Genomic DNA, 26,016 nt, shown 5'->3' with positions numbered 1-26,016 from the left:
CCATTTAGGGAGGCAGATAAAACTATTTCTGGACCAGACAAGTTATGGGCATGCTGGCATAGGCTTTGTTGATCTAACCTGTAATGACCCTGACAATATTAAGGACGACCATGCTAGTAATCCATACCAGGATGGACAGGGGGGAGCTATGGGCAGTCTGAGAAAGGCCAAGCTGTCCCCAGTGAGTTATACAAAGAGAGTGAACTGATACAGGGACAAGGAAAGATTCCTACCTCAAAGCCTTGGCAATAACCCCCTTTACGTCTAGCAAGACAAAGTATTTATGTGAATGGAAAGCAACCTTGAAAAATACTGTTTTACTTTTTGTGAGATTATACTACAACATTTCTCCCCTCCCTTTTCCTTCCTCCAAACCTTCCCATGCATCCCACCTTACTCTCCTTCAAGTTTATAACCTCCTTTTTTATGGGTATTGCATGCATAAATGTATATGCACATACATACATATTACTAAACATAAGCTGCTTAGTCCTTATAGTGTTACTCGTATGCTTGTTTTCAGGGCTGACCATTTGGTATTGGACAACCAATTGGTGTGGTCTTCCTGGGGAAGACCATTTCCCCCCCTTTCAGCATTTCTCGGTTGCCTATAGTTGTGTAGGGTTGAAGCCTCATGGGCTATTTCCGGTCCACATCAGCATATCCATTGGTGGCATCCTGATTCAGCTCATATTTGGGCAGCTGTCTTGGTGAGACTTTCTGGGCGTAGCTTCTGATATTCCCAGGAGACACAATCTCAAAGCAAACTCCCCGACCATCTGGCTCTTAAAATCTTACCACTCTCTCTTCTGCAATGTTCCCTGAGCCTTAAGTCTGGGATTGTCTTGTACATGGGTCCACTGGGACTGGGCTCCACAACTCTGTATTTTGATTGGTTGTGGTTTTCTGTACTGGTCTCCATCTGTTGCCAAGAGAAGTTCCCTTGATGAGGGGTGTAAGGAGAAATGTTCAGATTGATGTTAGGGATTTTAAAATTTTATTTATTTATTGTGTGCATTGATATTTTGCCTGCATGTGTGTCTGTATGAGAGTGTCAGATCCCCTGGAACTGGAGTTACAGACAGTTGTGAGCTATCATGTCAGTGCTGGGAATTGAACCTGGGATCTTTGGAAGGGCAGCCAGTGCTCTAAACCACTAATCTATTTCTCCAGCTCTGATGTGAGGGATTTTGCTGGTTTAGTAGTGGTTACAGTCTCCTCCAATATCCACTTCACTAGTACTGAATAGTTAGCTGGTTTTCCAGTAACAGGCATGGTTTCCTTTTTGTTGAGCAGGTCTTAAGTCCAATTAGAGAGCGGTTGGTTAACTCCAAGGGAGTGCACCGCTGCTGCGGCACCCATAAGCTGATCACTAATGTGCTCACAGGTGGCACAGCTGGGTAGGATTGTTGATTTTCCTCCACTTTGGAAGCATGCACAGTGCCTTCTGGTACCATCAAAACTAGTCCTTAGGGAGGAGGCATTCCAGTTAGTTCCAGCTCAGGGGTCTCTGGAGTCTGAAGTACATGGTGTCTTCAGCAATGGAGACTTACCTTCCACCTCTGGGGGCGGGGGTAGCAAAGGTAACAGCAATGGGCTATATGTAGTGAAATCACCTACTATTAATGGATTGATGTTAATCTGTCTTTAAATCCGGTAGTTGATTTATTTTATTGTAAAATTGGACACCCCAGAGTTTGGTGTCCTTATGTTTTGGAAGCTAATGTCTTCTTGGTTAACTGTTCTCTTGAGTAGAATGAAGTGTCCCTCTTTATTTCTCCAGGTTAAATTTTAGTTTGAAGTCTGTTTTGTCATTCATTAGGATAGCGACACCTTCTGGCTCCCTGGTCTCATTTGATTGGAGTACTTTTGTCCATCCTTTTACTCTAAGGCGGTGCCTATCTTTAAAACTAAGATGCATGGCCGGGCGGTGGTGGCGCACGCCTTTAATCCCAGCACTCGGGAGGCAGAGGCAGGCTGATCTTTGTGAGTTTGAGGCCAGCCTGGGCTACGGATCGAGATCCAGGAAAGGTGCAAAGCTACACAGAGAAACCCTGTCTCGAAAAACCAAAATAAATAAATAAATAAATAAATAAATAAATAAATAAATAAATAAATAAATAAAACAAAAAACCTAAGATGTGTGCTTCTTGTGGGCAGCACGTAGATGGATTTTTGTTTCTGGATTCATACAGTCGGTATCTTTTGATTAGAAAATTAAGGCCATTGATATTTAAAGTTAAAATTGAAATGTGTGTGTTAATTGTGGTCATCATATTATTGATTTTTTTTTTTTGGTGTTCTTGTTTGTTCTTAATGGTATTTTTATGGCTTCAGATTTCTTTCCACCATTTCTCCACTGTGCTCTCATTTCTTTCTTCAGTCAAAAAAGGTTCCTGTATTTTCTTTAGTTTGGTTTGTTGGATATAATTCTTTTGGGCTGTTTATGTCATGGAAAGTTTTTGTCTCTCCCTCAGTTAAGGCACATAGTTTTGCTGGGTATATTTCTAGGTTGGCTGTCACAGTATTTTAGGACTTAGAATCCACTGCCCCAGACTCTTCTGGCTTTCAAAGTTTTCATTGAGAAATCAGCTGTTATTATGATGAATTTTCATTTATATTTGACTTGTGTTTTTTTTCTCTTGCTGCTTTCATGTTGTTATGTATACTTAGTGTTTTAACTGTGATATGCCATGAGTATTCTTCTTTTCTGATCTTGTCTATGTGGTGTTCTGTGTGCTTCTTGTATTTGTATGTGGGTGTCTTTCCTTAGTCTGGGGAAGTTTTCTTGTAGAAGATCTGGTCTGTAACATTGATTCTTCTTTTTCATCTATGTCTATAACTCAAAGGTTTGTTTTCCTTCACGACATCCCATGTTTCCTGTTTTCCTTTGTGTGTGTGTGTTTTAAATATTTCTTATTTGTTCTAGATCCTCTACTTTATCTTTGGGTCCTGATATTCTGTCTTCTGCTAGACTCACTCTACTCATCTTGTATAATATTAGAGGGACCAGCCTTAATATTATACATCCCAGGGGCTCAGGAGAGAGAACTACTAACGGCGAGGACTATTTTCAGGAAACAGAATCTCAGCACACTGAGCTCTATAGTCCACTTGCTTTAATTCCTCTGGCATAACATCCTTTATACCCAGCTTCAGTTCTGTTCTCATGTCTAGCTCCTTTCTTGGCTGATTTCTCTCTATATTTATCTACTGCTTCCTCTAAGTTCTATCTTAATTCTCTCATCTTAACTCTGCCTCATCTAGGTCCTTTTCATCTTGTTCTTACTCAGCTAGTACTTCCCCATCTGACTCTTCCTCATTTCCATCTCATTCCTTTGGTGCTCTCCTCTAGCCCTTCAATCTAATTCTTCCCCATCTCAGTTTGTTCCTCTCAAGTTCTTACCTGTCTAGTTCTTCCATTCTCTTTTCTCTTCTCTGTCTCCCCATGCCCTGGAAGTCCTGGTATATAAAGCCAGGCTTCCAGGGTCAAACGGAGGGGTGATAAGAATCACATAGGGAGGTAATAACAGTTAATTATCATTTGCAACCCCAAAGGGAAGTGACCAACGGGGAAATGAATTAACTAAAGGCTGAATTCAGGTAATATCTAAGAAGAGGGATCTTATGTGCTCAACTATAGTCTTAAACATGATTAGTAGAAAATGTTAAGAAGCTATAAGTTGCTAGGTCAATGGGAGAAGATAAAACTGTCTTCTTTTTTCCTGTGGCTCCTATCTGTCCAAGTTATCTGCCATTTTTCTGCAGGGTGGGGGAAAGTGTGCTCAGTCACTAGGCAACCTGTGTACAGCTAGATGCCTCTGGTGATAGTTAAAGGGAGATCTGGAACCAGAGGTAAGGTTTGGGAAAGGAGGAAGTAAAGCTTAATTGGCATATTCGCCAGGCCTTCTCAAATGGGTAGCCTGGATGCTTAAGTCTGTTCTTAGAAAGTACGGAGGTATCTTTGATAAGGTACTTTCCTCCATCTGGGGATGGACCTGGCTGGATGCTGCCAATGATGATAATTACAGGGAGGCTTGAACTGGGGTTTGGGCTGAGCATAGCTGTCAGCACAGAAGGTTTTACATATTTCTAGAAGTGGTTAGGTAAGGAGTTATCCGTCTATAAAGTTAGTAAGGCTGTAAGAAAGGAGAGTCTGAGCTGAATTTCATTCCTTTGAGTACCTTTTGGGTTACATCCTGCTGGTAATGGCGTTTGATTGTAGAAGGAACAAGTAAGATATTTCTTTACTATTTCTTTGGCTTGTTGCCAGGTTATGGAAAAATCCTTTTTTAAACCTTTACTATTGACATGTTTTTTATGAAATTCTGAGGCCTCCAGCACATTTCCTATCAATAATTTATCAATCTCATCATTACCTTGTGCTAGAGGGCCTGGCAGACCAGTATGGGATTGAATGTGAGTTATATATAAAGGATGACTCCTTTTCCTAATTGTATCTTGTAATTGAATAAATAGTGAAGTTAATTCTGAAGCATCAGGGATAAATTCTGCAGTTTCAATATGTAATACTACTCTTTCAGCATACTGAGAGTCAGTTACTATGCTGAGAGGTTCTGAAAAATCCATTAATACCAACAGAATAGCATACAATTCTGATTTTTGAACTGAATTATAAGGACTTTGAACCACTTTACTTAAATTTTCTGATTTGTAACCTGCCTTTCCTTGTTTGTTGGCATCTGTATAAAATGTACGAACTCCAGATATGGGTTTTTCCTGTACAATTCGAGGCAAGATCCAATCAGCTCTATAAGATCAATTCTATCGCTTTTGGGATATTCGTTGTTAATTTCTCCCAAAAAATTACTGCAAGCTCTTTGCCAAGGTTCACTTTCTGTCCATAATTTTTCAATGTCCTCCTTAGTTAAAGGTACGACAATTTCTGCTGGGTCTATTCCTGCTAATTGACGAAGTCTCAATTTTCCTTTCCAATTAACGTCCACCTGACCTAGGTGGTGTCTCCTTGTGGAATTTACCTTAAATCAGGAGACTTGCATGTGGACTGTTATTACTGCTAGTCCTTGAAAGTGGCCAAGGGAGATATCTGATTCCAGAGAAAGCCTTTCCTGAGGTTGGAATGTGTATGTCCAGAGAGTGATCAGTCCACACTGTTAGCCCTTCTTAGGGAAAAGTCAATTGGGAAAACTATGAAGGCACACATGATTTTCATAACAGAAGACAGCTGATATATAACAAGCCAAGTAACACCAAAAACTCCTTGGGATTTGGCTTCCTCTGGAGGAATTCCCTGATTCCTCCAGGTAGTGACTTTGCCATAACCAGCTGAGTTCTTATAATATATTCCTGCGGCCTGCAGCATACTCACAAGACTTTTGAGTTTTCTAGTTGAGCTACTGGGGTTTCAATTCCATCTTCATTTCAGCTCAACTCTTCAGTGTTTTCACCTCCTGTCTGAATCCTATTCTCAAGTGTTGGATTGTTTCAGTCATTTCTAGCAGCCTTATTTGTGTTTTTCATTGCTTTAAAAACACCCTCATCTTTTCTTGAGCATCACTAAGGCATTTATTCGCCTTAAAGCTCTTTCTCCTTAATTTCATTGAGCTGCTTGTGTTTTACTTAAATTCCATGAGTTTTTTGATGAGGTTTATGATTGTTCTTTTAAATTCTGTGTTCTGGAATTAATCTCAGTAATTATCTTTGGCATTCGTGTCTACAGGATTGGTAGGTTTTAGAGAGATGATACTGGCTGGAGCTTTCAGAATTTTTGTGATGGGATCTGAGAATGCCAACTTCTTTTGTTAGTGCTGAGTTTGTTATAGACAGAGCAGCTTAAGAAGAGGGGATGTGTGGCCAGTGGAGTCTAGAGGTTAGAAATGGCTTGGGCGGAATAGTCATGTGGACAGAGGCTACTGGATGTATAGGATGTGCCTCCTGATCTAAGCTTGGAATGTAGGGGTAGATCTGGCTGGGTGGAAACGTTGGATATAGCATGGAGGGGACTGTCCTTTGCTTTGGGGGTTAGGCAGGGAGGATCCTAACCCAAGCATAGAGCTCTTTGTGGTGCAGGCAGGGAAGGCCAGACTAGACAGGCACACTGGTTGTGAAACCCAGGCTAGATTTGGCAGGTTGAGGATAAGGTGTGGTTAGGGAGATCAGGGGACCACACTCAGTTAGATCCTGGAAGAGGATGTGAGAAGTCTGGGTACCAAGTGGGAGGTTGGAAGTCTGTGGAAGGGACCTGTGGGTGGTTGCAGGTTTGAAAATATGTTATACACTTTTTTGGTAAAGCTACTTCCTTCCAACTTACTTTGGAATGGTTATCCCCTATACCTTTGGTGTAGTTTTTACCTAATAAACATTTTCTGAGCAAATGCTAGCTGTGTGAACTTCTCCATTACTGAGGAGATGGGGGCATGGTTTAGCTCCTCAGTAGCTGAACCCTTTGGTTGGCAAGTCTCCAATCATTTTCTCTGGAAGCCCTGCTTTACTTGCTTTAGGTAGGACATGGTGTGGCTTTGGTGTAGACAAGGTGAGATGATGCTGATGTCATGCTCTCTGCAACTTCACCCACTTGTAGGCAATTCCTTTCCCTCCCCACTTCATGCATGTTGGATCACAACTTCTGCAATATAACACTGGCCAATTTCCCTTCAGGGAACCACCCCAAGCCAAAAGCAATCGAACACTGTATCAGGGACTACTTGTGAAGGGCTGTGAAAAAAGGTCACATTACATAAGGAAAACTTAATTTGGAAGTGTCTGCTGTGCCTCAGATGGCCACCTACCTTCCTCTTGCACCCCACCCTTCTCCCACAGGTGCTGACCAAGTCCCTAAACTGACTCCGGTCCTTGTCTGGGCCTGTCTTCTGGGGAACTAACGTGTAAAAATTGCTTTAGATTTCTATAGTTGATTTATTTTAAAATTTCAATAAGTAAAAAAAAAAAAAAAACACATTGAAAGTCCCAGAATGTGGTATATTTTAGTAAATATTCTTGAAAAATGTTTATGTAGGCTGGGGAGATAGATAGCTCAGCCGGGAGTGTGCTGTTCTTGTAGAGGACTCAAGTTCTTTTCTTCTTCCCTGACAGACAAAGTCCTCTGTTGAGTAAGAGGTCCTTCTGCGGGTCCGAGTTGTGCAGCTCTCCTCTCTGCTATGAGTGGTATGGCCATCCCCGTTTCTCTTGACTCCCAGAATGGCCTCAGTAAGAAAGACTAATGATTTCTAGCTACGCTGTCCTCTGACACAGAAGTGGGGCGATCTCCTAAATCTCCCTATTTTCTCTCTGCAGGGTCGACAAGATTTGTTAATTTCCGGTATCTTAAAGGCAGCTGTTCCATGTGTTCTGTTCAGTTTAAAAATGATCTATGCTGGATAGATTTGGAGGCTGCCGTCCAAATCTGGCATAGAGCACAGGCTTCCCTGTACTTCCTTAGCATCTGTGGTCCTAGGGCTGATGCCTCTTTTTACCCTGACACCAGCTTTTGTGTCTTCTCACATTATTCCCATCAGGTTTGCCATAGGTTTGTGCTTTCCTGCATCAGCCAGTTCATTTACCTTCACAAAATAGCACACTTGATTGTTCTAATAGATATTTTCTTACATTTCAAGACCAAAGTGTCACCGGGGCTGGCCTCTGGTGAAGCCTCACTGCGGATGAGGGAGAGATGGTGTTTCTTGTTATGATACTGGCCCTAGAGGATCAGTATCTGATTTTTAAAAATTATACAGTGTCTCATTCTTTTAAGTTAATTTAAACACAATCATTATACCCCACTAGGGTCGTGTCTTAGTCTCATTGTGGGTCAGTGCTCACATGTGAATTCTGAGAGGACAGAATTCGGCACACAGCACTCGGTCACCGATTCTGTCTTAGCACTTCCTTTTTTTCCATATTCAAACATTTTTACATTAAAAAAATGTGTTGTGTATGCACATGGAGGTCAGAAGACAGCTTTGGAAATCAGTTCTCTCCTTCACTATGTGGCTCCTTGGGATCTAATTCAGACCATCAGGTTTGGCGGCGGTACCTCATCCGCTAAGGCATCTCTCTGGTCCTTTTTTGTCATTAAATTTTTATTTCTCTAATTCATGATGGACAGTATCAGGCAGTTTCCTGCTCATTTTAACTGTGCTTCTGAACTATAGAAGACTTGAGCTCTTTACTTGTAACAGTGCATTTTAGTGTGTGGTGTTCTGCAGCCATTCACTTCAAAGTTTTCTCATAATGAGTTGGAAGTTATGCCTCTAATTTCTAACACAGTATTTTGAACTATTAGTCATCAGTTCCTAATGTAGATGGTGATATGAAAAGGCTACAAATGATTTTATTTATCCAATGGCTTCATGGCAAGATCAGCATTTTAAAATGTATTGTAGATGCATTGAAGAATTTCTTATTCAGTAATTGAGTGCAGAAAGTTTATTAATACACACTTTCAAACTTTGTGCCTGTTCTGCAGACACTTCTGCTGTGCCTTTTCCTCCTGAAATGGGTGTTTCATTACATAGGTCTTACTTCAGACTATAACTATTGGTACAATCAAACCTCAGTGCCCCGATTCCTAGTGTCTGATTTAAAGTGAGTAACAGTGAAGAGTAATCATCTTTCTCTGCTGGTGCTGCACCTTTCTACTCCCTACTCAGAACTCCCAGGAATGAATGTTTTAGATTTGTCCATTGCAAATCACATGTTGCCCTATCTACACTCTATAAATAGCAGTCTTTACTGACAATGTAAATAGGTATGCCAGAGGAAGAAGATATATTAAAGTGGTTTTAAAACTTCCACCTAAAAATTCAGAAGCAGTGTGGGAAACCACTGGAGAAGACAGTGTTATAATGAAAATGTAAGTAGGGGGATTCCTCAAGTAACACTGGAGTGTGTAACAACATGAACTTGCACCAACTTCAACTGATACCCTACCTTATTTTAGGATCTGTCCATAGGGCTTTCCTTGTTTCCCATGTACATTTTCATTTGTCAAACAAGAATAAGCCAAGTTACTTCTGAAATGGTTTATTATTTTAATCAGTATATAGTATATGAAGTATATAGAATTTATTTAAAAATTAATGATTCTGTCAGGTTGCACTGTTAGGGCATTGCTATGGAGGAGGACACATCTGGCTCCTTTTACATCTATCCAAACTGATTACCCCATGACGGTTCTTCTGTGTTATTTTTGTCCAAGCTGTGACAGCTAAAATGAAAGAAAAAAAATTATACATGTAATTTTCCATTTTTGAATCACAAAAACTTAGGTTTCCTACTTACTACATATTCCTATAACAGTAAATTTCAACAACCTAATTTAACATATGCTTTTCAAATGTTACACTGTCGTGGCACAGAAATGTAAACAGTACAAGTGATTGATATCAAACTCAGTATGAAACTATAAAGAGAAATGTCAGTGCTAACAGTGCGCCACATGCTTTCATATTCCTAAAAGATCACTAGAGGCAGCAAACAAACCCACTTTCAGTTTGAGAAGGCTAGATAAACTCCTATTAGAGCAACTATCCACAGGCAACAGTGTGAAGTCTTTAGCAAATCCACACAGGTCAACTCCCCAGAGGCCGTGGGGAACATTTTGAGACGAGAAGGTTCTACAGGTGACTTAAGCCGAGGAGGGAAACTTTAGGTGACTCCCTGGTTTTGTGGCTCTTGGTTTGAAAGTAGGCCATAGCTGGTGCTGCACAAGGCAGGCAGACCTCTGACAGAAGTCCTGCAACTGATTATCCTGCCTGAAGACTCCGAGCAGAGTGTACAGGGCAACAAGTGAGGAAGAAACCTGAGAGAACAGAGTGTGTGCACACGAACCTGAGAGAACAGCGTGTGTACACGAACCTGAGAGAGCAGCGTGTGTGTACACGAACCTGAGAGAGCAGCGTGTGTGTACACGAACCTGAGAGAGCAGCATGTGCACGAACCTGAGAGAGCAGCGTGTGTGTACACGAACCTGAGAGAGCAGCATGTGCACGAACCTGAGAGCAGCGTGTGCACACGAACCTGAGAGAGCAGCGTGTGTGTACACTTTTCCTGAACCTACCACAAAACCATCAATTTCTCCTGAATGGGAGAGACTGAGATTTGAGCTGCTACTGAAGAAACAATTTATGGGGGAAATCTCATTGAGCTCTGAAATCATAAACATACAAGTAACATCATACGGACTGAACCATCACAAGAGAGAGAATGAGAGTGAGTATGTATGTATGTATGGAGCAACAATAGGTCAAAGGCCATGAGTCTGAGAAAGAGCCAAGAGGGTGGGGTTGGGATACACGGGAGAGGTAAGGGAGGAAAGAGAGAGCGAAAGGGGAAATGACAAAGTTTGAGTCCAACCAAATAACTGCTTAACAAATCCCTAAGTCTGGACTCTTTAGAGAAATGGCATTCATTCATTCATTCATCAAAACACAAATCTATGATGCTCAGGAAGTAAGGCAATTAAAAAAAATAACAGGAAAATTCAACATGCTCTAACAACCCACAATTTTCAATTAACAAGGTTCTTAAATACATCAATAATTAGCCAGGCAGTGGTGGCGCACGCCTTTAATCCCAGCACTCGGGAGGCAGAGGCAGGTGGATCCCTGAGTTCAAGGCCAGCCTGGTCTACAGAGTGAGTTCCAGGACAGGCACCAAAAAACTACACAGAGAAACCCTGTCTTGAAAAAAACAAACAACAACAACAAAAAAAGTATCAATAATTACCATTGGTGAAGTAAAAAAAAGATATGCTCACAAAGAGTGAAAAAAAAATATTAGCAGAGAACTAAAAAAGAAGAAAAAAATTCAAATGGGAATTCTGGCACTGCTAACTACTTTATTTAAAGAGACTAGAAATAGAAGAAAGATTTATTAAAATGGGGAGAGAGAAAACAAATGGTTCACTCTGAGAAACAGAATCCTTAGCAATTTATGGGCCAACATATACAACACGCACTCACTTCATGCCCAGACACACTGTGAAATGCAACAGTAAGGTGATTTCAGCATCAAGGAAACCCCGGAGTGTACTCAGAGAAACCTACATGGTCTCAGCCTCCTCCACACCTACGTTATAAATGAAATACTATCGCTCCAAGACTGTACAGCTAATCAAGAAGTTGCTCTATACTGTCTGCAGTTGTAACAACGCCTAAGCACAGTAAACACATACTGTAAAAGGTAAGAAGTGAGGCTGGTGAGACGGCTCAGTCAGTGACGTGCTCGCTGTGAGACGACGGCTCAAACATTAGGACTGACCCGAGTTCAGATCCTCCGCGCACTGGAAGAGCTGAGTGTGGTGGCCCGCATCAATCCTCTCAGCACTATTGCGTCTCACTGACCAGCCAGTCCAGTGCATCAGCAACCGCTGGACTGCATCAAAGAGCTCGGCCCAAAGGCACTAGGTGAGTTAATGAGGAAGACACTGATGCCGGCCTCTGGCCTCACAAGCGCATAGATGCCAAAGTAACCTTTACACTAATCTTCACACTGAATTACAGTTGTACGCCTGTATCCACACAAACAAGATTACACGTGGTAGATCTTTATCGGGCAGTCACCACGCATGGAGCTCACAGGACTGGGGACCAGGGGCCCAGTACGTGAAAGCTCAGGAGATTAGCTGCAGACTTTTAAAGCATTCGCTGCTTGAGCTGCACTTGAGTTGAGCATTTACTATCATTATTAACTGCCATGCAAACTGTATGTGCTACACTTCTCTGTGGCTAGCAGTACAGTAAGTCTGCTTACACCAGCGTCACTAGGCAACAGGAATTTTCTAGCACTAAATAGAGTCCCAAAAGAAGAGGAGAAAGAAAACTGAGTCCAAGGCTAACCTGGGCTACATAAGACCCTGCCTCAAAAACAAAAACAAAACAAAACCCGATGCAGCCATTGATAGAGCTAAAAGGAGAAAGAGAATTCAATAATTCTAATTAGCATTTTTTTGGAGACAGGATCCCACTACACAGCTCAAACTCATCTGCTCTGGAGGGCTGGCATACTAGGCAAGGGCCACCACATTCGGTTCTGAGTTAGCAATCTGAATACCTCTCATCACATGATGGGGAGGACAGGGAAAAACAACTAAACAACACAGAACCTGAGCAGTGCTACCCTGACCAAGCTCATTCTTTTACAGTACACGTGGAAAACAGCATGACAGACCATATGTGGGACCATAAAAGGACCTGTAGTCCATTAACTCAGGTGAGTATGTTCTATGACTACAAGGTAACTGATACATATAGAAACATCATAGAAACATCAGGATGTTTAAATAACAGACCTACAGTATTTGGGCTACAAAATAAATCACAACGTAAATTACAGAACATTTCAAACTTAATAAAAGCCCAGACACGTTTACTGACTGAAGCTGACCCAGGTGCGGGCATTTACACCTTACAGTTTAAATACTGAGTTTTAGATTAGAACTGAACTTAGACTTCCGGTTTAGGAAGGCCAGGAGAAGAACAAAATTAAAGCAGTTAAACAAAACATTAGAGACTAAAATCCAACGAGACAAGAAAAAGAACTGAGAACATGACAACAGCTGGTTTGTTGAAAAGATAACCCAACTGAGTCTCCTTGGTTACCTAAACTGCAAACTCTCTTCAACTTTCTGTGTGTTGGAAAACTTCCACTCAGGTTAAGAATGTGAAAGCCACAAGGGTAGGGGTACTGTCGGACATGACCAAAGTGCATGCACACACGCAGGAAATTCTCAGAGAATCAAGCATTTCGTTAGAAAAAATGCCACACCTTGCTCTGTGACTTGCTGAGACTCATCTCTGACATGCGACACCCACATTCCCAGGGGTGCCCCCTCTACTCTGAACACTTCTTTGTCTGACCACGTTTCCCTGCTGTAAATATCTGTCACACAATCTCCAACTCTTGCTTCACAGGCTCCTTAGTCCTCAAGTTCTTTTCATCATCAAAGCCATGAATCCTGGCTTGGCCTGAGTTCATTTCTAAAATCATAGGGAAACTCCAGGGGGCTGAGGGTGATAGCGGGAAGCTGCATCTCCTTTACCTATAACCCCAAAAGCTGACACATAGACATTATTGATCAGGCTATGGGCATACCAATCAATTAAAGCTAAAATCAATATAATTACTGAGAACATTAGTGGGAATGATGCTCAAAGGACTATATGGAAACGGGCACTCTCAGCTAGAGCTGCCATTAACTTTCAAAGTGAACATAATTATACCAACTGAGCATATGCTGTTGATCAACAAAGGAACTGATGTCTGGCAATGCCAGACATCTGGACAACATATAGGAAATGCTAAATTCAATCTGGCCTACTGGATACTTCAAAAGAGTTGGGATTATTAACCTTTTTTAATGTTACTTACCAGAATTGTCTTTGGATCCCTGGTGAAACTTACAGCTAGAGGAGGTTTAAGCTGATTTAAATTCAGTTGAGTAAGTGACAGTTTTCAAAGGGGAGAGACCCAGCATCCACTGGTGTTAGGTTAAGAGAAACAAACTAAAAAGGCACACGTTACCTGCTTTATGAACTGTGTGGCATTAAAAAGCTCACTGCAGCCATATAAAATATGCTTGCCTTGCTTTGCCTGTAAAAAGCAGACACAGAATTCAGATATAACTGTGAACAAGAGACAGTACATGCATTCTCAGGGAAAAAAAGCCTGCTGGGTGTTCTGGGGAGAGGGCTATTCTTTTTTTTTTTTTCGAGACAGGGTTTCTCCGTGTAGTTTTGGTTCCTGTCCTGACCTTACTCTGTAGACTAGAACTCAGAGTTCCGCTTGGCTCTGCCTCCTGAGCGCTGGGATTAAAGGCGTGCGCCATCACCACCCGGCTGAGAGGGCTATTCTTGAAAGTCTTTCGCCCAGTGGTGGTGTTAGATTTAAAGTATGTGTCCGTGTGTGTGTGTGTGTGTGTGTGTGTGTGTGTGTGTGTGTGTGTGTGTGTGTCCCCTACACTGCCTAAACAAACAGGAATAAAGTGGTGAAATGGGCACAAGCATGCTTTTTTCTTCCTTCAAAAAGTAGTATATTATGGCATGCTGATATTGTTATCTTTCATAGGACCAACAGCTGTCTATACAATCTTAGATGAACCAAAAGTAGTGTATTATGGCATGCTGATATTGTTATCTTTCATAGACCAACAGCTGTCTATACAATCTTAGATGAATACTGTTTCAAGGTATGATCTGTGCTCCCTGAAGAAAATACTAAGAGAATTTTGATGTTGAAAGTAAGATGATGTGGCTTGTATTTTCAGTCCCATTGTCTAATACAGTATTGTTAATGCAGCCCATTCCATATAGTCTCACTGTGTAATACAGTATTGTTAATGCAGCCCATTCTATACTGTAACCCTGAATTTTATTTCTGAAGTTGACAGAGTATTAGGAAGCAAACACAAAATTTCTCTACTAGAGAATTCAGGCAAATATTTCATTACTTATTTATTTTTCTTCTGAGACAGGATCTTGTTATTTTAGCCCAGGCTGGCCTTGAATGCTCTATCCTCCTGCCCTAGCCTCCTGAGAGCTGGGGTTGTAGTCTTCACAACCACACCTGGTGAGGTTCTTTATGCCCATATTCTTTAGTATATCATCATCAAGCTGAGCTTACAATGTGCAAAATTTCTATCAAATTACATTTGCTAATCCATCAAGAAACAAGATGGTGGCTTCATGCATAAGAGGAAGTAATTTTCCTGTGATGTGTAAACAGAATAAACATTGGCTCAACCAATGACTTAAAAGCAGGGTGTGGTGGCAGGCTGTAAGCAGAGCACTTGTGAGGCTGAGCCAGGAGGACTGGCTTGAATTCTAGTTCAGCTTGAGCTACAGAGTGAGGCCCCATTTTAAAGCAAATAAATTAATAAAAACCAAACAACCAATCAACCAACCAGAAGCCCAGTCCTTGGGACTAGAGAAATGGACCCGTAGTTAAGAGCACTTGCTGCTCTTGCAGAGGACCTGGGTTTGGTTCCCAGCACCATTTGTAACTCCAGTGCCAGGGGCTCTGTTGCTTGTTTTGGCCTCGGCAGGCACTGTACAAGTGTGGTGCACAGACATACACGCAGGCAAACGTCCACACCCGTAAAAATAAATAAAAAATGAAACACAAGCACACCCCAGTCCTAGTTGGTCCATCTCTGGGAACAAATAGAACAAGAGCAGCAGCTTAGTTACATTAAAAAGGGGGAGGGCCGGGCGGTGGTGGCGCACGCCTTTAATCCCAGCACTCGGGAGGCAGAGCCAGGAGGATCTCTGTGAGTTCGAGGCCAGCCTGGTCTCCAAAGCGAGTTCCAGGAAAGGCGCAAAGCTACACAGAGAAACCCTGTCTCGAAAAACCAAAAAAAAAAAAAAAAAAAAAAAGGGGGAGGGATGGTCATATGGCTGGGTTCTTGATGCCATACAGAATAAACCTACAAGAGCCACCAATAGCAGGGCAGATAATCGGTCAAAATATCATCCCAGGAGTACAGGACACATCTCATTCACCAAGAAATACTCCACACGTGCTTGATTAGGAAGAACCCTGGTCTTATTCATGTGGAAGGCACTTATTTCTTTCTGGTCATGTAGACAAAATCAGGTTTTATTTGTGGTTCAATAGCAGAAACCAAGAGACTGTGACAGAAATCCGTCACAAACCATGAGTCTTTCCAGTTCCTAGCAGGCAATGCTGGCATATCAGTGTGGGCTGCCCTGATCTGTTTGGATCCGACCACTTCATTCAGGTCTGGACAGGGCTGCAGCAGGCCAGCTGATGCCTGCTCTACCTCCCTCCCCTCTGCCCAGCCAGGCTCAGCGTTCTCAAGTGATGCAGCTCCATGTTCTTAAGTCTTTTACAACAGCTACATAGCAGGAAGACAGTGAGCAGCAAACACTAATCATCTGCATTAGCTGACGAACCAGGTGATTTTAAAAAATTTAGCTTACCAAATATTCCAGTACAAACCTGTCCTTGAGCCTGCATGTACGTGTGCATGTAAAATAAAGTCCTTTCTTGTGCAAGACTAGGGACCCCTGTCTGATTCTTAAAAATACATTAGTGCTCATAATAGAAGACAATCTATCCAGTGAGATTCCTGGGAGTTATATGTTCCTGGTTATACCATAGTTTCCATTAATGCCATTGTAATGAGGACATAAAGAATGACCGATCATACCTCAACAATAACGGAGTAATTATAAAATGTCATTTTATTATATAACAATAGCTAATTCTCCAGCCTATAGTTGGTTTTTTTTTTTTTTTTTTTTTTTTTTTTTTGTCAAATTAGGCTTCCTGCTTAGTTTTCTGTCACTCATGGCTTAAGTAGAATTCCATCATTTCTAATTTGCTACCTTAAATGCTTTTTAGAAGTATGTGGCTGATTTAAGTTAATTCGATTGAAATGTAAAGCATGTATTAGTCAGGTAAATGAGTTCTATAAATTATCTCAAGGGAGACAAGACTCGGAAGAGGAGCTTGAGATCTGTAAACAGTTAAAGCGTAACAAGAGAGCACCCAAATACTAAATATCAATATGATGTATTATTTTCTAGTCCAGTACAATTTCAGTAGAAAAATGAGTATGATAGGAAAACAATCAAATCGGTAATTTTCTCTGTATACAGCATTTTGATTTTTATTATTGTTGTAAGAGATGGGATCTTGCCATGTGGCCTTGACTAGCCCGGACTCCTGGGCTCAAGTGATCCTCCTGGATTCCAGGCCTGGGCCACTGTGTCTTGCCTACACACAGAACTTAAAAACCACCTCTTGGAAAGTAGTTGTACAGAGGTCAGGACAGGTGCTGGACAATGAAAATGACACCACCAAGTGACAGAGTGAGACGACCCAACTGTACCTTGATGTAGTCAACAAGATTCTGATATTCAATATAGTTGCCTCCTCCTACCACAAAGACAATGGCCTAAAATGCAAACGAAGGAGAATGGTGAAAACACAGTTAAAAGCATTTTACTTTTTAAGCAGCATGGTTTTTAGTCTGGGGCCTGTCCTGAGACTGAGACCAGACTGCGGAAGGCTCCACTCGTAAACCCAGTGCTCTGTCAGAGTCTAATTGCATTATCCAATCTAGTAGGAGCAAATGAGCGCAGAGCTTTCACTGAAGGGTAGTTCTGAATCTTTACTATTTGCTATAGTCAGGAACACTGGAAAACCCAATGTGCAACTTCAACATGTCACTCAAGATGAGACGTGTCTGCATTCAAATGAACATATAGTCACATCTTCACAAACGCTGAAATCCCACATGTAAAATCCTCATTGCAATCCAAAAGACCCCTTTCTGTCATTCTTAAGCTGAAGAAAGCCAGAGCAATATAGGTGCTGAGGACTTGAAGGCAGTCTCTTGGGTGTGCATAGTTGAATTTACCTCAATGGCTGTTCACTGATCACATGCGAGCTACGCTTACGACAAACTTGTTCTGCCTCAGGACTACTGTCAAATTATCTTTCTAGGAGCAGAGAAACTTTACATAAAACTTACCTCTTGGAATGGACTTTTGTTCCTAGGAACTGAGCTGCAATAAAGAGAAACGGCACTGAAAATTTCATCGCTGGCTTCTATGACAGGTAAGACGGGGATGGGAAATACATGTTCATGTGCACTTGTGCGCAGCATTAAGAAGGTACTCCAGGTCCACCTTCTTGGGAAGCAGGGGTTCTTCAGTTTTGTAGAGGAAGGAGCTAGAAGGCAGATATCTCAATGTCTAAAAGGGAATGGGACGGCCTACTGACACTTTGACATGTATTCTAGAAGGCTGATCAATAATCTCTATGTGAAGGGAAGGAAACTGGAAACAGGTGAAGCAATAAAGCAGGTCACGAGTTACATTTTCTCCAGGCTCTAACAATCACATAGCTGTGGGCCTCTTCTTCAGGATGGAAGGGAAATGGGAGGAGACATCTACACTCTGCTCTAGCTTCTTACTTATCACACATCACAGATTGTAAAAACCCTTCACTGGCACCTCAGAAATCCTCCCTCAACATCTTTCCCAGCATTCACATGTCAGATGTCGATTCACAGGAGTGTCCAGTGCGGTAAGGAGAGCTTACGCCTCCTCGATGTGGACTGGTTAGTTGAGCTATCTCTGCCATCTTTTCTCACGTCTACAGCCTGGTTAAACAGTCCATGCTCCACAGAGATGGCGAGATGTCCACCTGATCTGAATTCTCAACAGTTCCTCTGAGGCAGACAGGAGACTTAAAAAGCGCTTTACCACAAGTTACTAATAACCATGGTTTGGGATAGGATAGCTCAGGAAAAGACTGCAAAAAGAACGCTGTGAGCCTGTTTGTTTTAGCAATATAACATTCCTTCTCGTTATCACATGCTACATCTAGGATGAAACACTCCTCAGCTTCTATGGCTCCTGCTTAGCCAAGCACAAGGAAGAATTCCTAAGACAGACCTCTTTTGAAGCAAAGCTCATGGGTTTTAGTACATGTACCAACATCACTCTCCAATCTAACATTCTTATCACTCCTGAAAGAAAACCCTGTCCCACTGGTGGTCAGTCCCCATTCCTCTGTTCTATAATTTGCTGTCAGATTTCTCTCCTGCCAGTGACAGTTATTATTAGCAGTTCCTACGTAAGAGCACTTGTGCTAAGTTCAGGAAAAAGAGCAACACTTGAATTACCTAATAATCTAGCAGCTAGATCATTGGTTCTGACAACCCACAAAGATCTGAATGCTTGGGACAAGGGCAAATACAAAGTACTAAAGCTTTTAACATCAGGAACAGGCAAGAAACTTGCTCCCAGAGTTTTAGTGCTAGGGACATCCAGTTATTTCCTTCTATGTTATCTGTCTTTTAGGTTATTTTTCATTCTACCCTGAATTAACTCTTAAAAAGTAACATAACCAAGGTAAATTACCATACTGTGTCTTTCATAAAACGCAGAAACTATACAGTGAGTGGCTTTGTTGCCATAAAATACCTTTATAGAAATGTTTCTCATGGACATGGATTTCACAGCCATAATAAACCACCACCTTAAACAACTGTTTCCAACACAGTTATTTTCTCTTCACTTAGTCCAATAACTATATTCATTTTAAAACACTTTCTCTAAGTCCCCCACTCTGTTTATGAGAACACCATTTCACAAATAGTAAACAGCTAAATTTATTTCTCTGTATACACTAAGGGAAAATAACAAGATACTAATCAGAATTACCAGTGATTAGCTCTGAAGGAGATTAAAATACACACCTTTTAACTGGTCTCCCACAATTAGACTTTTAGTGAAAGCAGGCTGTCTTACAATACAGCATTATTTCATTCCCCAAGGGAACCGACCACAAACACCACCCAGGAGAAAAGCTCCCTCCTTACCTGTCATTGCTCCGCAGCATTTTGGGATCAAAATATCTATAATCATCTGTTTCCTATTAAAAACAAAAATAAAACACACTGCCATAACCATGGGATTTCTGTTTAGAAGGTCAGAGTTTGGCACAGTATTTTATTGTAACAAATCTTCCAGTTTCACAGAATGTGTAATGACTGTCTCTCATCTGTAACCAGACGTTACTATGTGTTAATAAGCTGTATTTTCAGTGCATTACACGAAACCATGCCCTAATCCTCAATCTACTGCAGTTCCTATTATAATTCCACAGTTTTAGAGGGGCAAGCTGGGAAAATAGGAGCTCATGTGACTTTTCTAAGGTCACATATTTAATAATAAAAACAGGAACTCTAGGATGTGAACCACCTACGTGTGTAATTTTAATGCCCAAGGTTTTTGTTTATGACTTTGTCTTTCTGTGTCCATAACTTTACTGAGGATACAGAACACATATAAGAGGCTCAGTCTTTTATATGCAAGTTTCGGAACCAGATCAATTTTAGAATTTAGAATTAAAAATTTAAATAAAGTGGACATCAACTGTCTATGTAGCCAACATTTCACCATCTAATGCATTAGGATTTCTTTGATATATACATGAATGTTAACATAAAATAGGATCAATAAAAACTGAAAAGAGCCTCAATTTAGTCCAGGAGAGGTTTGCCTCAGACTCAGTCACCCACATTCCTTTAGCTTTCCAAGTTTCTCTGACTCCACAGGTTGCAGAACTTTATACTAAATTGGAAGTGTCTTGCTATTAAGGAATTGTGAAGTACAGCTCCACTATTCCAAGATATAACTACTTCCTGATCTCTGTCTTTAAACTGCCATAGCAGAACCAACTGGACATCAGGGCCTGCCCCCAAACCTGGTAAACGACTAAAGTACACCTGCTGCCAATACTCAGTCCTGTACCCGGTGGTCATCAACACAGCACCCCAGTGTAGCCAGAATCCTCCAATATTCAGTCCTATACCCGGTGGTCAGTACTCTAAATCAACACAGCACCCCAGAGTAGCCAGAATCCTCCAACACTTCCCTGAGAAACCCCTCCCAGCTGGACTTTCTAGACAAGACGAAGCCTCTCTGAGATCACACCTTAATTAACACAAAGGAGAACACTTAATAAGGGACCAGCAAGTCACACTGCCATAAGCTTGATGACCTGCATTTGATCCCCAGGACGCATCTGATGGAAGGAGAGAGCCTCCACAATATATATGTACCATTGCATGTGTGTGCACATACAAAATAAAATGTAGAATGGGAGGGGGTCTTATATAGTCTAGCCTGGCCCCCAACTGTCTTTGCAAAGATGACCTCAAACTAGAAATTTGCCTGCTCCTACCTTCCGAGTGCTGGGAATACAGGCACCTGTCACTATGTAGGTTCATGTGGTCCTGGAGATCAACCCAGGGCCTGTCCATGCTAGGCAAGCACTCTGCCAGCTGAGCTACATGCCCAGTCCAGGCTCTAGTCTTTTAAAGCATCCGAGGTGAGATGCTACAGTCATTCATTCACTATTACCTGCCAGGTCTAACTTACTAATTTCACTTATTTCCTCAGTGTCTCCAAATCACCTTGTTCATCTACGAACAAGAAGGAATAGGAGTGCAGACAGTTACCTTACATAGCAGATTCATCGATGATGAAATGCTTTCAAAACAGAAAAAAAAGCCTCTTCTAAATAAAAGATCGATCTGTAATTATAATGCTTTTAATTATAAATCCAATAGTATTGATAAACGAACTTGCACGGCTCAGAGAAACATCTGACTGAGAGTCACTCAAATTTAGCTATCCATGTGCTTATTATACAGCACGTGGGAGGGATGGCTGCAAGCAGGAGTGCTGTGGGATGTTCTGTATGGCAAATATGTTAATAAATAAAACACTGATTGGCCAGTAACCAGACAGGAAGTATAGGCGGGACAAGGAGAGAGGAGAATTAAGGGAACAGGAAGGGAAGGAGGAGACATTGCCAGCCGTGGCCAGGACAAGCAGCATGTGAAGATGCTGGTAAGCCTCGAGCCACATGGCAAGGTATAGATTTATAGAAATGGGTTAATTTAAGATATAAGAACAGTTAGCAAAAAGCCTGCCACGGCCATACAGTTTGTAAATAATATAAGCGTCTGTGTGTTTATTTTATAAGTGGGCTGTCGGACTGCCGGGGCTTGGCGGACCTGGAGAGAAAACTCCAACTACACAAGAGCAGTTGGAGGAGCAGAAGGAGCAGGACTGGATTCAACTCTGCGGCATGAAGCAGCCACCCAGCTCCTGGTCACCTTTCTTCCGCTGTTAAATGACCTGCAATGACTTCTATAGTTGAGTCTGTGAAGGCACATGGTTCCCACTCTAACCAACACAGCATAATAGTAGAATTTCTGCCCTCAGGAAACCCCCAAATTGCTATTTATCAGCTGTATAAACCCTAGCAAGTAAATGATCTCATCGTGTTTCCTTTTCCTTATCTATAAAATGAGAATAATAAAAATAGCACTTTTCTTAGGTGGTTTAACTGAGGATTAAATGTTATAAGGTAAGTTTGCTGAGTGGTTCCTGGCACATACATACATGTACCTGCTATTAGAGTTACTGGTCTACACAGAACATCAAATCACCCTAAGTGGCCTTAACCCTGTATGTCTTTGTCATCTGGATTTTTGCATTCATTTGTATGCTGACCTTTAGTATGCTTGGGACATCTTTCAGGTGTCCACTGCCCATAATGGAGTATTTTCTAGGACCACTGGTCATAAATGCACACCTCTTCTTAAGGGCCTCTTAGATCAGGAGACTATGACAGTCGATTACAACTGCATTGTATTTCACTTCCCTCTATACACATTCGTTTATCATAGCATATAATTTCTCCAAAACTTTCACAATAGCAGCTGCACATTTTCTGGTGTTTTAGTTTCCACATGAGTGAATTTAAAAATTGTTTTTGCTAATTTCCATAACCATGTTTTAACAATTACTAAAAGAGTCACAGTGGTCTCAATATTGTTTTCATTTTTTTTCAGGTCTGAAATCCTCAGCCTTACTGCCAGGTCTATCACAGAGTGGCCTCAATAGGAGTGGTGACGATGCGATGCCGTTCTGCACTGACTCCTGTGAAAACCACCGCCTCCTTGGCTGCCACTGCTGAACCACGCTGACGGCTTTCAGTCACCTCTGGGAGCGGCCGATGGGCAGACAGTTCGGACAACTCTGTCAGGCAAATGCTAACTATCTAGTGTGTATTCAGCCAACAATTGGTTTTGATTTGCTTGTTTGGCCCAAAGGAATTTAGTGCCATCTGAAATACTCAGAAGTTTTACTATGTATTTCTCTCTTAATTTACTTTCCTTAAATTGGTCTGTTTCTCTTTACATTATACAGACTGATGGTCACTGGTTCTTTTTCACTTACAGAAATGTGTTCTTTAGGATGTATTAACATTAAAACATGTAACATTTAGTATATATTTAGTTCAGATGAGACCAAGTCAGAATGGTTGTAGCAGCCAAGAAAAACCTAATTCTATGTATCTGTGATAATGGCTAAAAGGTGCCACTGAGAATATGGACTTTTTCTCTCACATACTCGGTAGTAATCAGGAGCACAACTGAGTCCATCTGGATTAGCACCTTTCAGTTGGTTTGATACATCCAAGAATTTATATAATGTAATTGCTACTTACAGGATTCGACTTCATCTCCATGAGATTGTCTAAAATTCGAGTAACGGGTAGATTCTGTGGAAGACATTAGTGTTTTGTTAAATACTGGAATGACAACTTGATCACTCTATAGTTTTTTAAATAATTTATTTATTTGTATTTTATGTCTGTATGAGGGTGTCAGATCTCCCCAAAACAGGAGTTACACAGTTGTGAGCCACCATGTGGGTGCTGGGAATTGAGCATGGGTCCTCTAGAAGAGCAGTTAGTGCTTTTAACTGCTGAGCCATCTCTCCAGCCCCAAAATATATGTACCACTCTATATAGTTAAACATGCTTACCTTTCAGTTAAACACATCCTAAGTTTATGTGCATAGTTAGATGTTACAGATGTAAATAACCTCAGCACTCAAAGTTCCCACTGAAGAATACAATTCTGTAGAAGAGATCCTTTTAGTCTTGTGACCTCTACACATGCTGTGGCGTGCTCAATACTCAAACACATATGTAATAATAAATAAGATAAACAACCTTGGGGCAAGGAAATCCTACAAAGGCTTCCTAAGAGTTTTCTAAAGCTGAAGACTGTCTATTCCCTTCTCACTTCACACTCAACTCTCACTCAGCTTTCTGAATGTGAATGCACAGCGAGAGGCATACAGTGCAGAAAACAATAAGGAAAAATGTATGTAACAAATCAGGAGTTTTCTTTTAACTCTGAAAATAAGTAGAAATTTGGGCATTTAAGCTGTATTTTATGATGAATCTTCTTGTACCATAAGAGACTTTTAGGAAGGGTGTAATTAAATTTCATTCTGGATTTGATAGCCATGCTGCAAATGAAGACATGTTTGCCAACACGAATGTTATAACTTGAGAAAAATCTCTCCTAGCAAAAGTGTTTTCCATGGTCTCTATATCCGAGGAAAAGAATCGGTCAGTATTTACAGATGGAGGGTACTATCCACAGTAAGCCTGACCCTCCCACATGAATCAGATAGTTCCTCACAGACATGGCCACAGACCAATCTGACCCAGACAATGTCTCAACTGAGACTCCTGAAGACTCCAGGCTGTGTTAAATGACAGCTGAGCCAAGCTAGGACAAACTTTTACTGAATGAAACACTGGATTGGCTGGGTGTGGTGCTGCACACCTTTAATCTCGGCACTTAGAGTTCCAGGCCAGCCTGGTCTACAGAGTGAGTTCCAGGACAGTCAGGGAGGTTCTGTCTCAAAAAAAAAAAAAAAAAAGAAAAGAAAAAAGAAAGAAAGAAAGAAAGAAAGACTGGACTGTAGCCGCTCAGACCACAGCAAGGAGAATGTGTAAAGAACACTTGTCACAGTTTGTAAACCTCACTGAAAAAAGTACAGACGAAAGTAATTAAGTGAAAATGTTCTAAGCACATTTCTCTGTATTCTCAGACATTGCTGTTTAGAAACAAAATGGAAAACACTATATTTTTTATTTTTTTTGAGAAAGGGTTTCACTATGTAGCCCTGGCTGACCTGGGACTTGCTATGTATGGAAATTTTCTGGGTGGTCTGGAAAATACAGAGTTCTACTTGCTTCTGTCTCCCAGTGCTAGGATAAAGGCCTGGGCTAGCACGCCTGGCAGAAAAGACTACTGTGTTGGTTGGCAACTGATTTTTTTTCTTTCTTTCTTTCTTTCTTCCTTTCTTTCTTTCTTTTTTTTTAAAGCAGAAGGCTAACACAGACGTAGACTTGAGAGACAGAGTCCCACTCATAATTTCTAAAATCTGTTTCTAAATGAAGTAGAAATCATTTACAAAGCAGAAATTTATCAGAAGATATATATATATATGGAAATCTATTTCCTAAGACTGGTTTTATGTTTTAGTCACTGGAAAGGTTTAGATAAAAACCCATGTTAACCTCTAATGATGTAATTCCTTTAAAAAACAAAAGGAAATAAAATATGCATAAAAATCAAAGCCCTGATACTAACACTGCAGAGCCATGGATGAAAAGGTTTTCCGAGTCTCCTAGACTTAGTTGCCTGATACGGCTGAGCTGACTGCTCTATGGCGACCATTTCTAACTCTGTTTGTGGGTGTGGGGAGATGCTCTGAGGCTGACGAGCAGAATTAGAGGCAGGGTTGCTGCTGCCCCAGTGAGGGTGCTGGACTTCAGACAAAGAGTAAGGATGGAATATATGCAGATGCTGGATACTCACAGAGGCTAGGGGATAAATATCAGTCTTTCCCAATCTTTAGGATTATAAATAAGCTAGAAGCAAATTTATAGACTAATTCCAATGCCCATACTATGGATGAGGAATCCATAAAAATGTTATGAAGTGACTTCCTTTCTCAATCACAGTGTATTAATGGCAATAATGAACAAGATAGGGTTATATGGGTCCACATCTATCCCCCGCCCATACCCAGTTTCACCAGAGCTGCAAACTCATGCAAACCTGCTTTCATCCATTCCCTATGACCCCAAAGTGCTGAAACAAGCCTTTAACAGAAAGTCACTGCCACACAGACCACAATACTTCAGTATATCTCCCAAATGCAACTGGGTTTTAAAAGGAACCCTATCAACACCTTATCTCCATTCCCACTCACTTTACTGAAGCAGGCTTGACATTTAGACTGTACAATGTAGTTTATGATGTCTATTTATACCATGATATGGTTATTATACAATATTCAGAGTTCAAATTTTCAGTTGCATAAAATTTTTAGTCTTCTTATTTAATAACAACCCTGAAGAGAGATCATGTGCTGCAATCAGGTTTGCCTTTTCAGCTCGTTTTCAGGTGCATTTCCAATGCTTGTCATTTATTTACTGCTAATTAATTTTTTAAAGACCAGTCAAAGTCAGTGGAGATTTCTAAATTCTGCAACTTTGTGTTTATATCATCACCACATTCTTGTATAATGATCCTGACACCAATCCATTCAAGTTTGTAAATATCATTCCACTGGCTATGTGAGGGTTGATATAGAATGCATAAAACTCATG

General features: G+C 41.1%; 1 protein-coding gene across 1 annotated transcript in view; it reads right to left on the bottom strand.

Annotated features, from left to right (window-relative positions):
• Positions 1-8,987: 8,987 nt before the first annotated feature.
• Scfd1 (sec1 family domain containing 1) overlaps positions 8,988-26,016 on the bottom strand; it is an 80,805-nt gene continuing 63,776 nt past the window's right edge. Inside the window, exons 20-25 of the mRNA XM_052738486.1 lie at positions 23,044-23,097; positions 19,337-19,389; positions 17,480-17,513; positions 16,835-16,900; positions 13,504-13,572; positions 8,988-9,187 (exon numbers count right to left, since the gene is read on the bottom strand). Of these exons, the coding sequence (XP_052594446.1) occupies positions 9,164-9,187; positions 13,504-13,572; positions 16,835-16,900; positions 17,480-17,513; positions 19,337-19,389; positions 23,044-23,097 (300 nt within the window). The 3' untranslated portion in view covers positions 8,988-9,163. The remainder of the gene's footprint in view (positions 9,188-13,503; positions 13,573-16,834; positions 16,901-17,479; positions 17,514-19,336; positions 19,390-23,043; positions 23,098-26,016) is intronic.

The sequence above is a fragment of the Peromyscus californicus genome, unplaced genomic scaffold (genome assembly GCF_007827085.1).
Source record: "Peromyscus californicus insignis strain IS unplaced genomic scaffold, ASM782708v3 Scaffold_15__1_contigs__length_86483966, whole genome shotgun sequence".
NCBI classification, from domain to species: Eukaryota; Metazoa; Chordata; class Mammalia; order Rodentia; family Cricetidae; genus Peromyscus; species Peromyscus californicus.
Note: the sequence above shows the minus strand (reverse complement) of the source record. Positions and strands in the feature narration are given on the sequence as shown.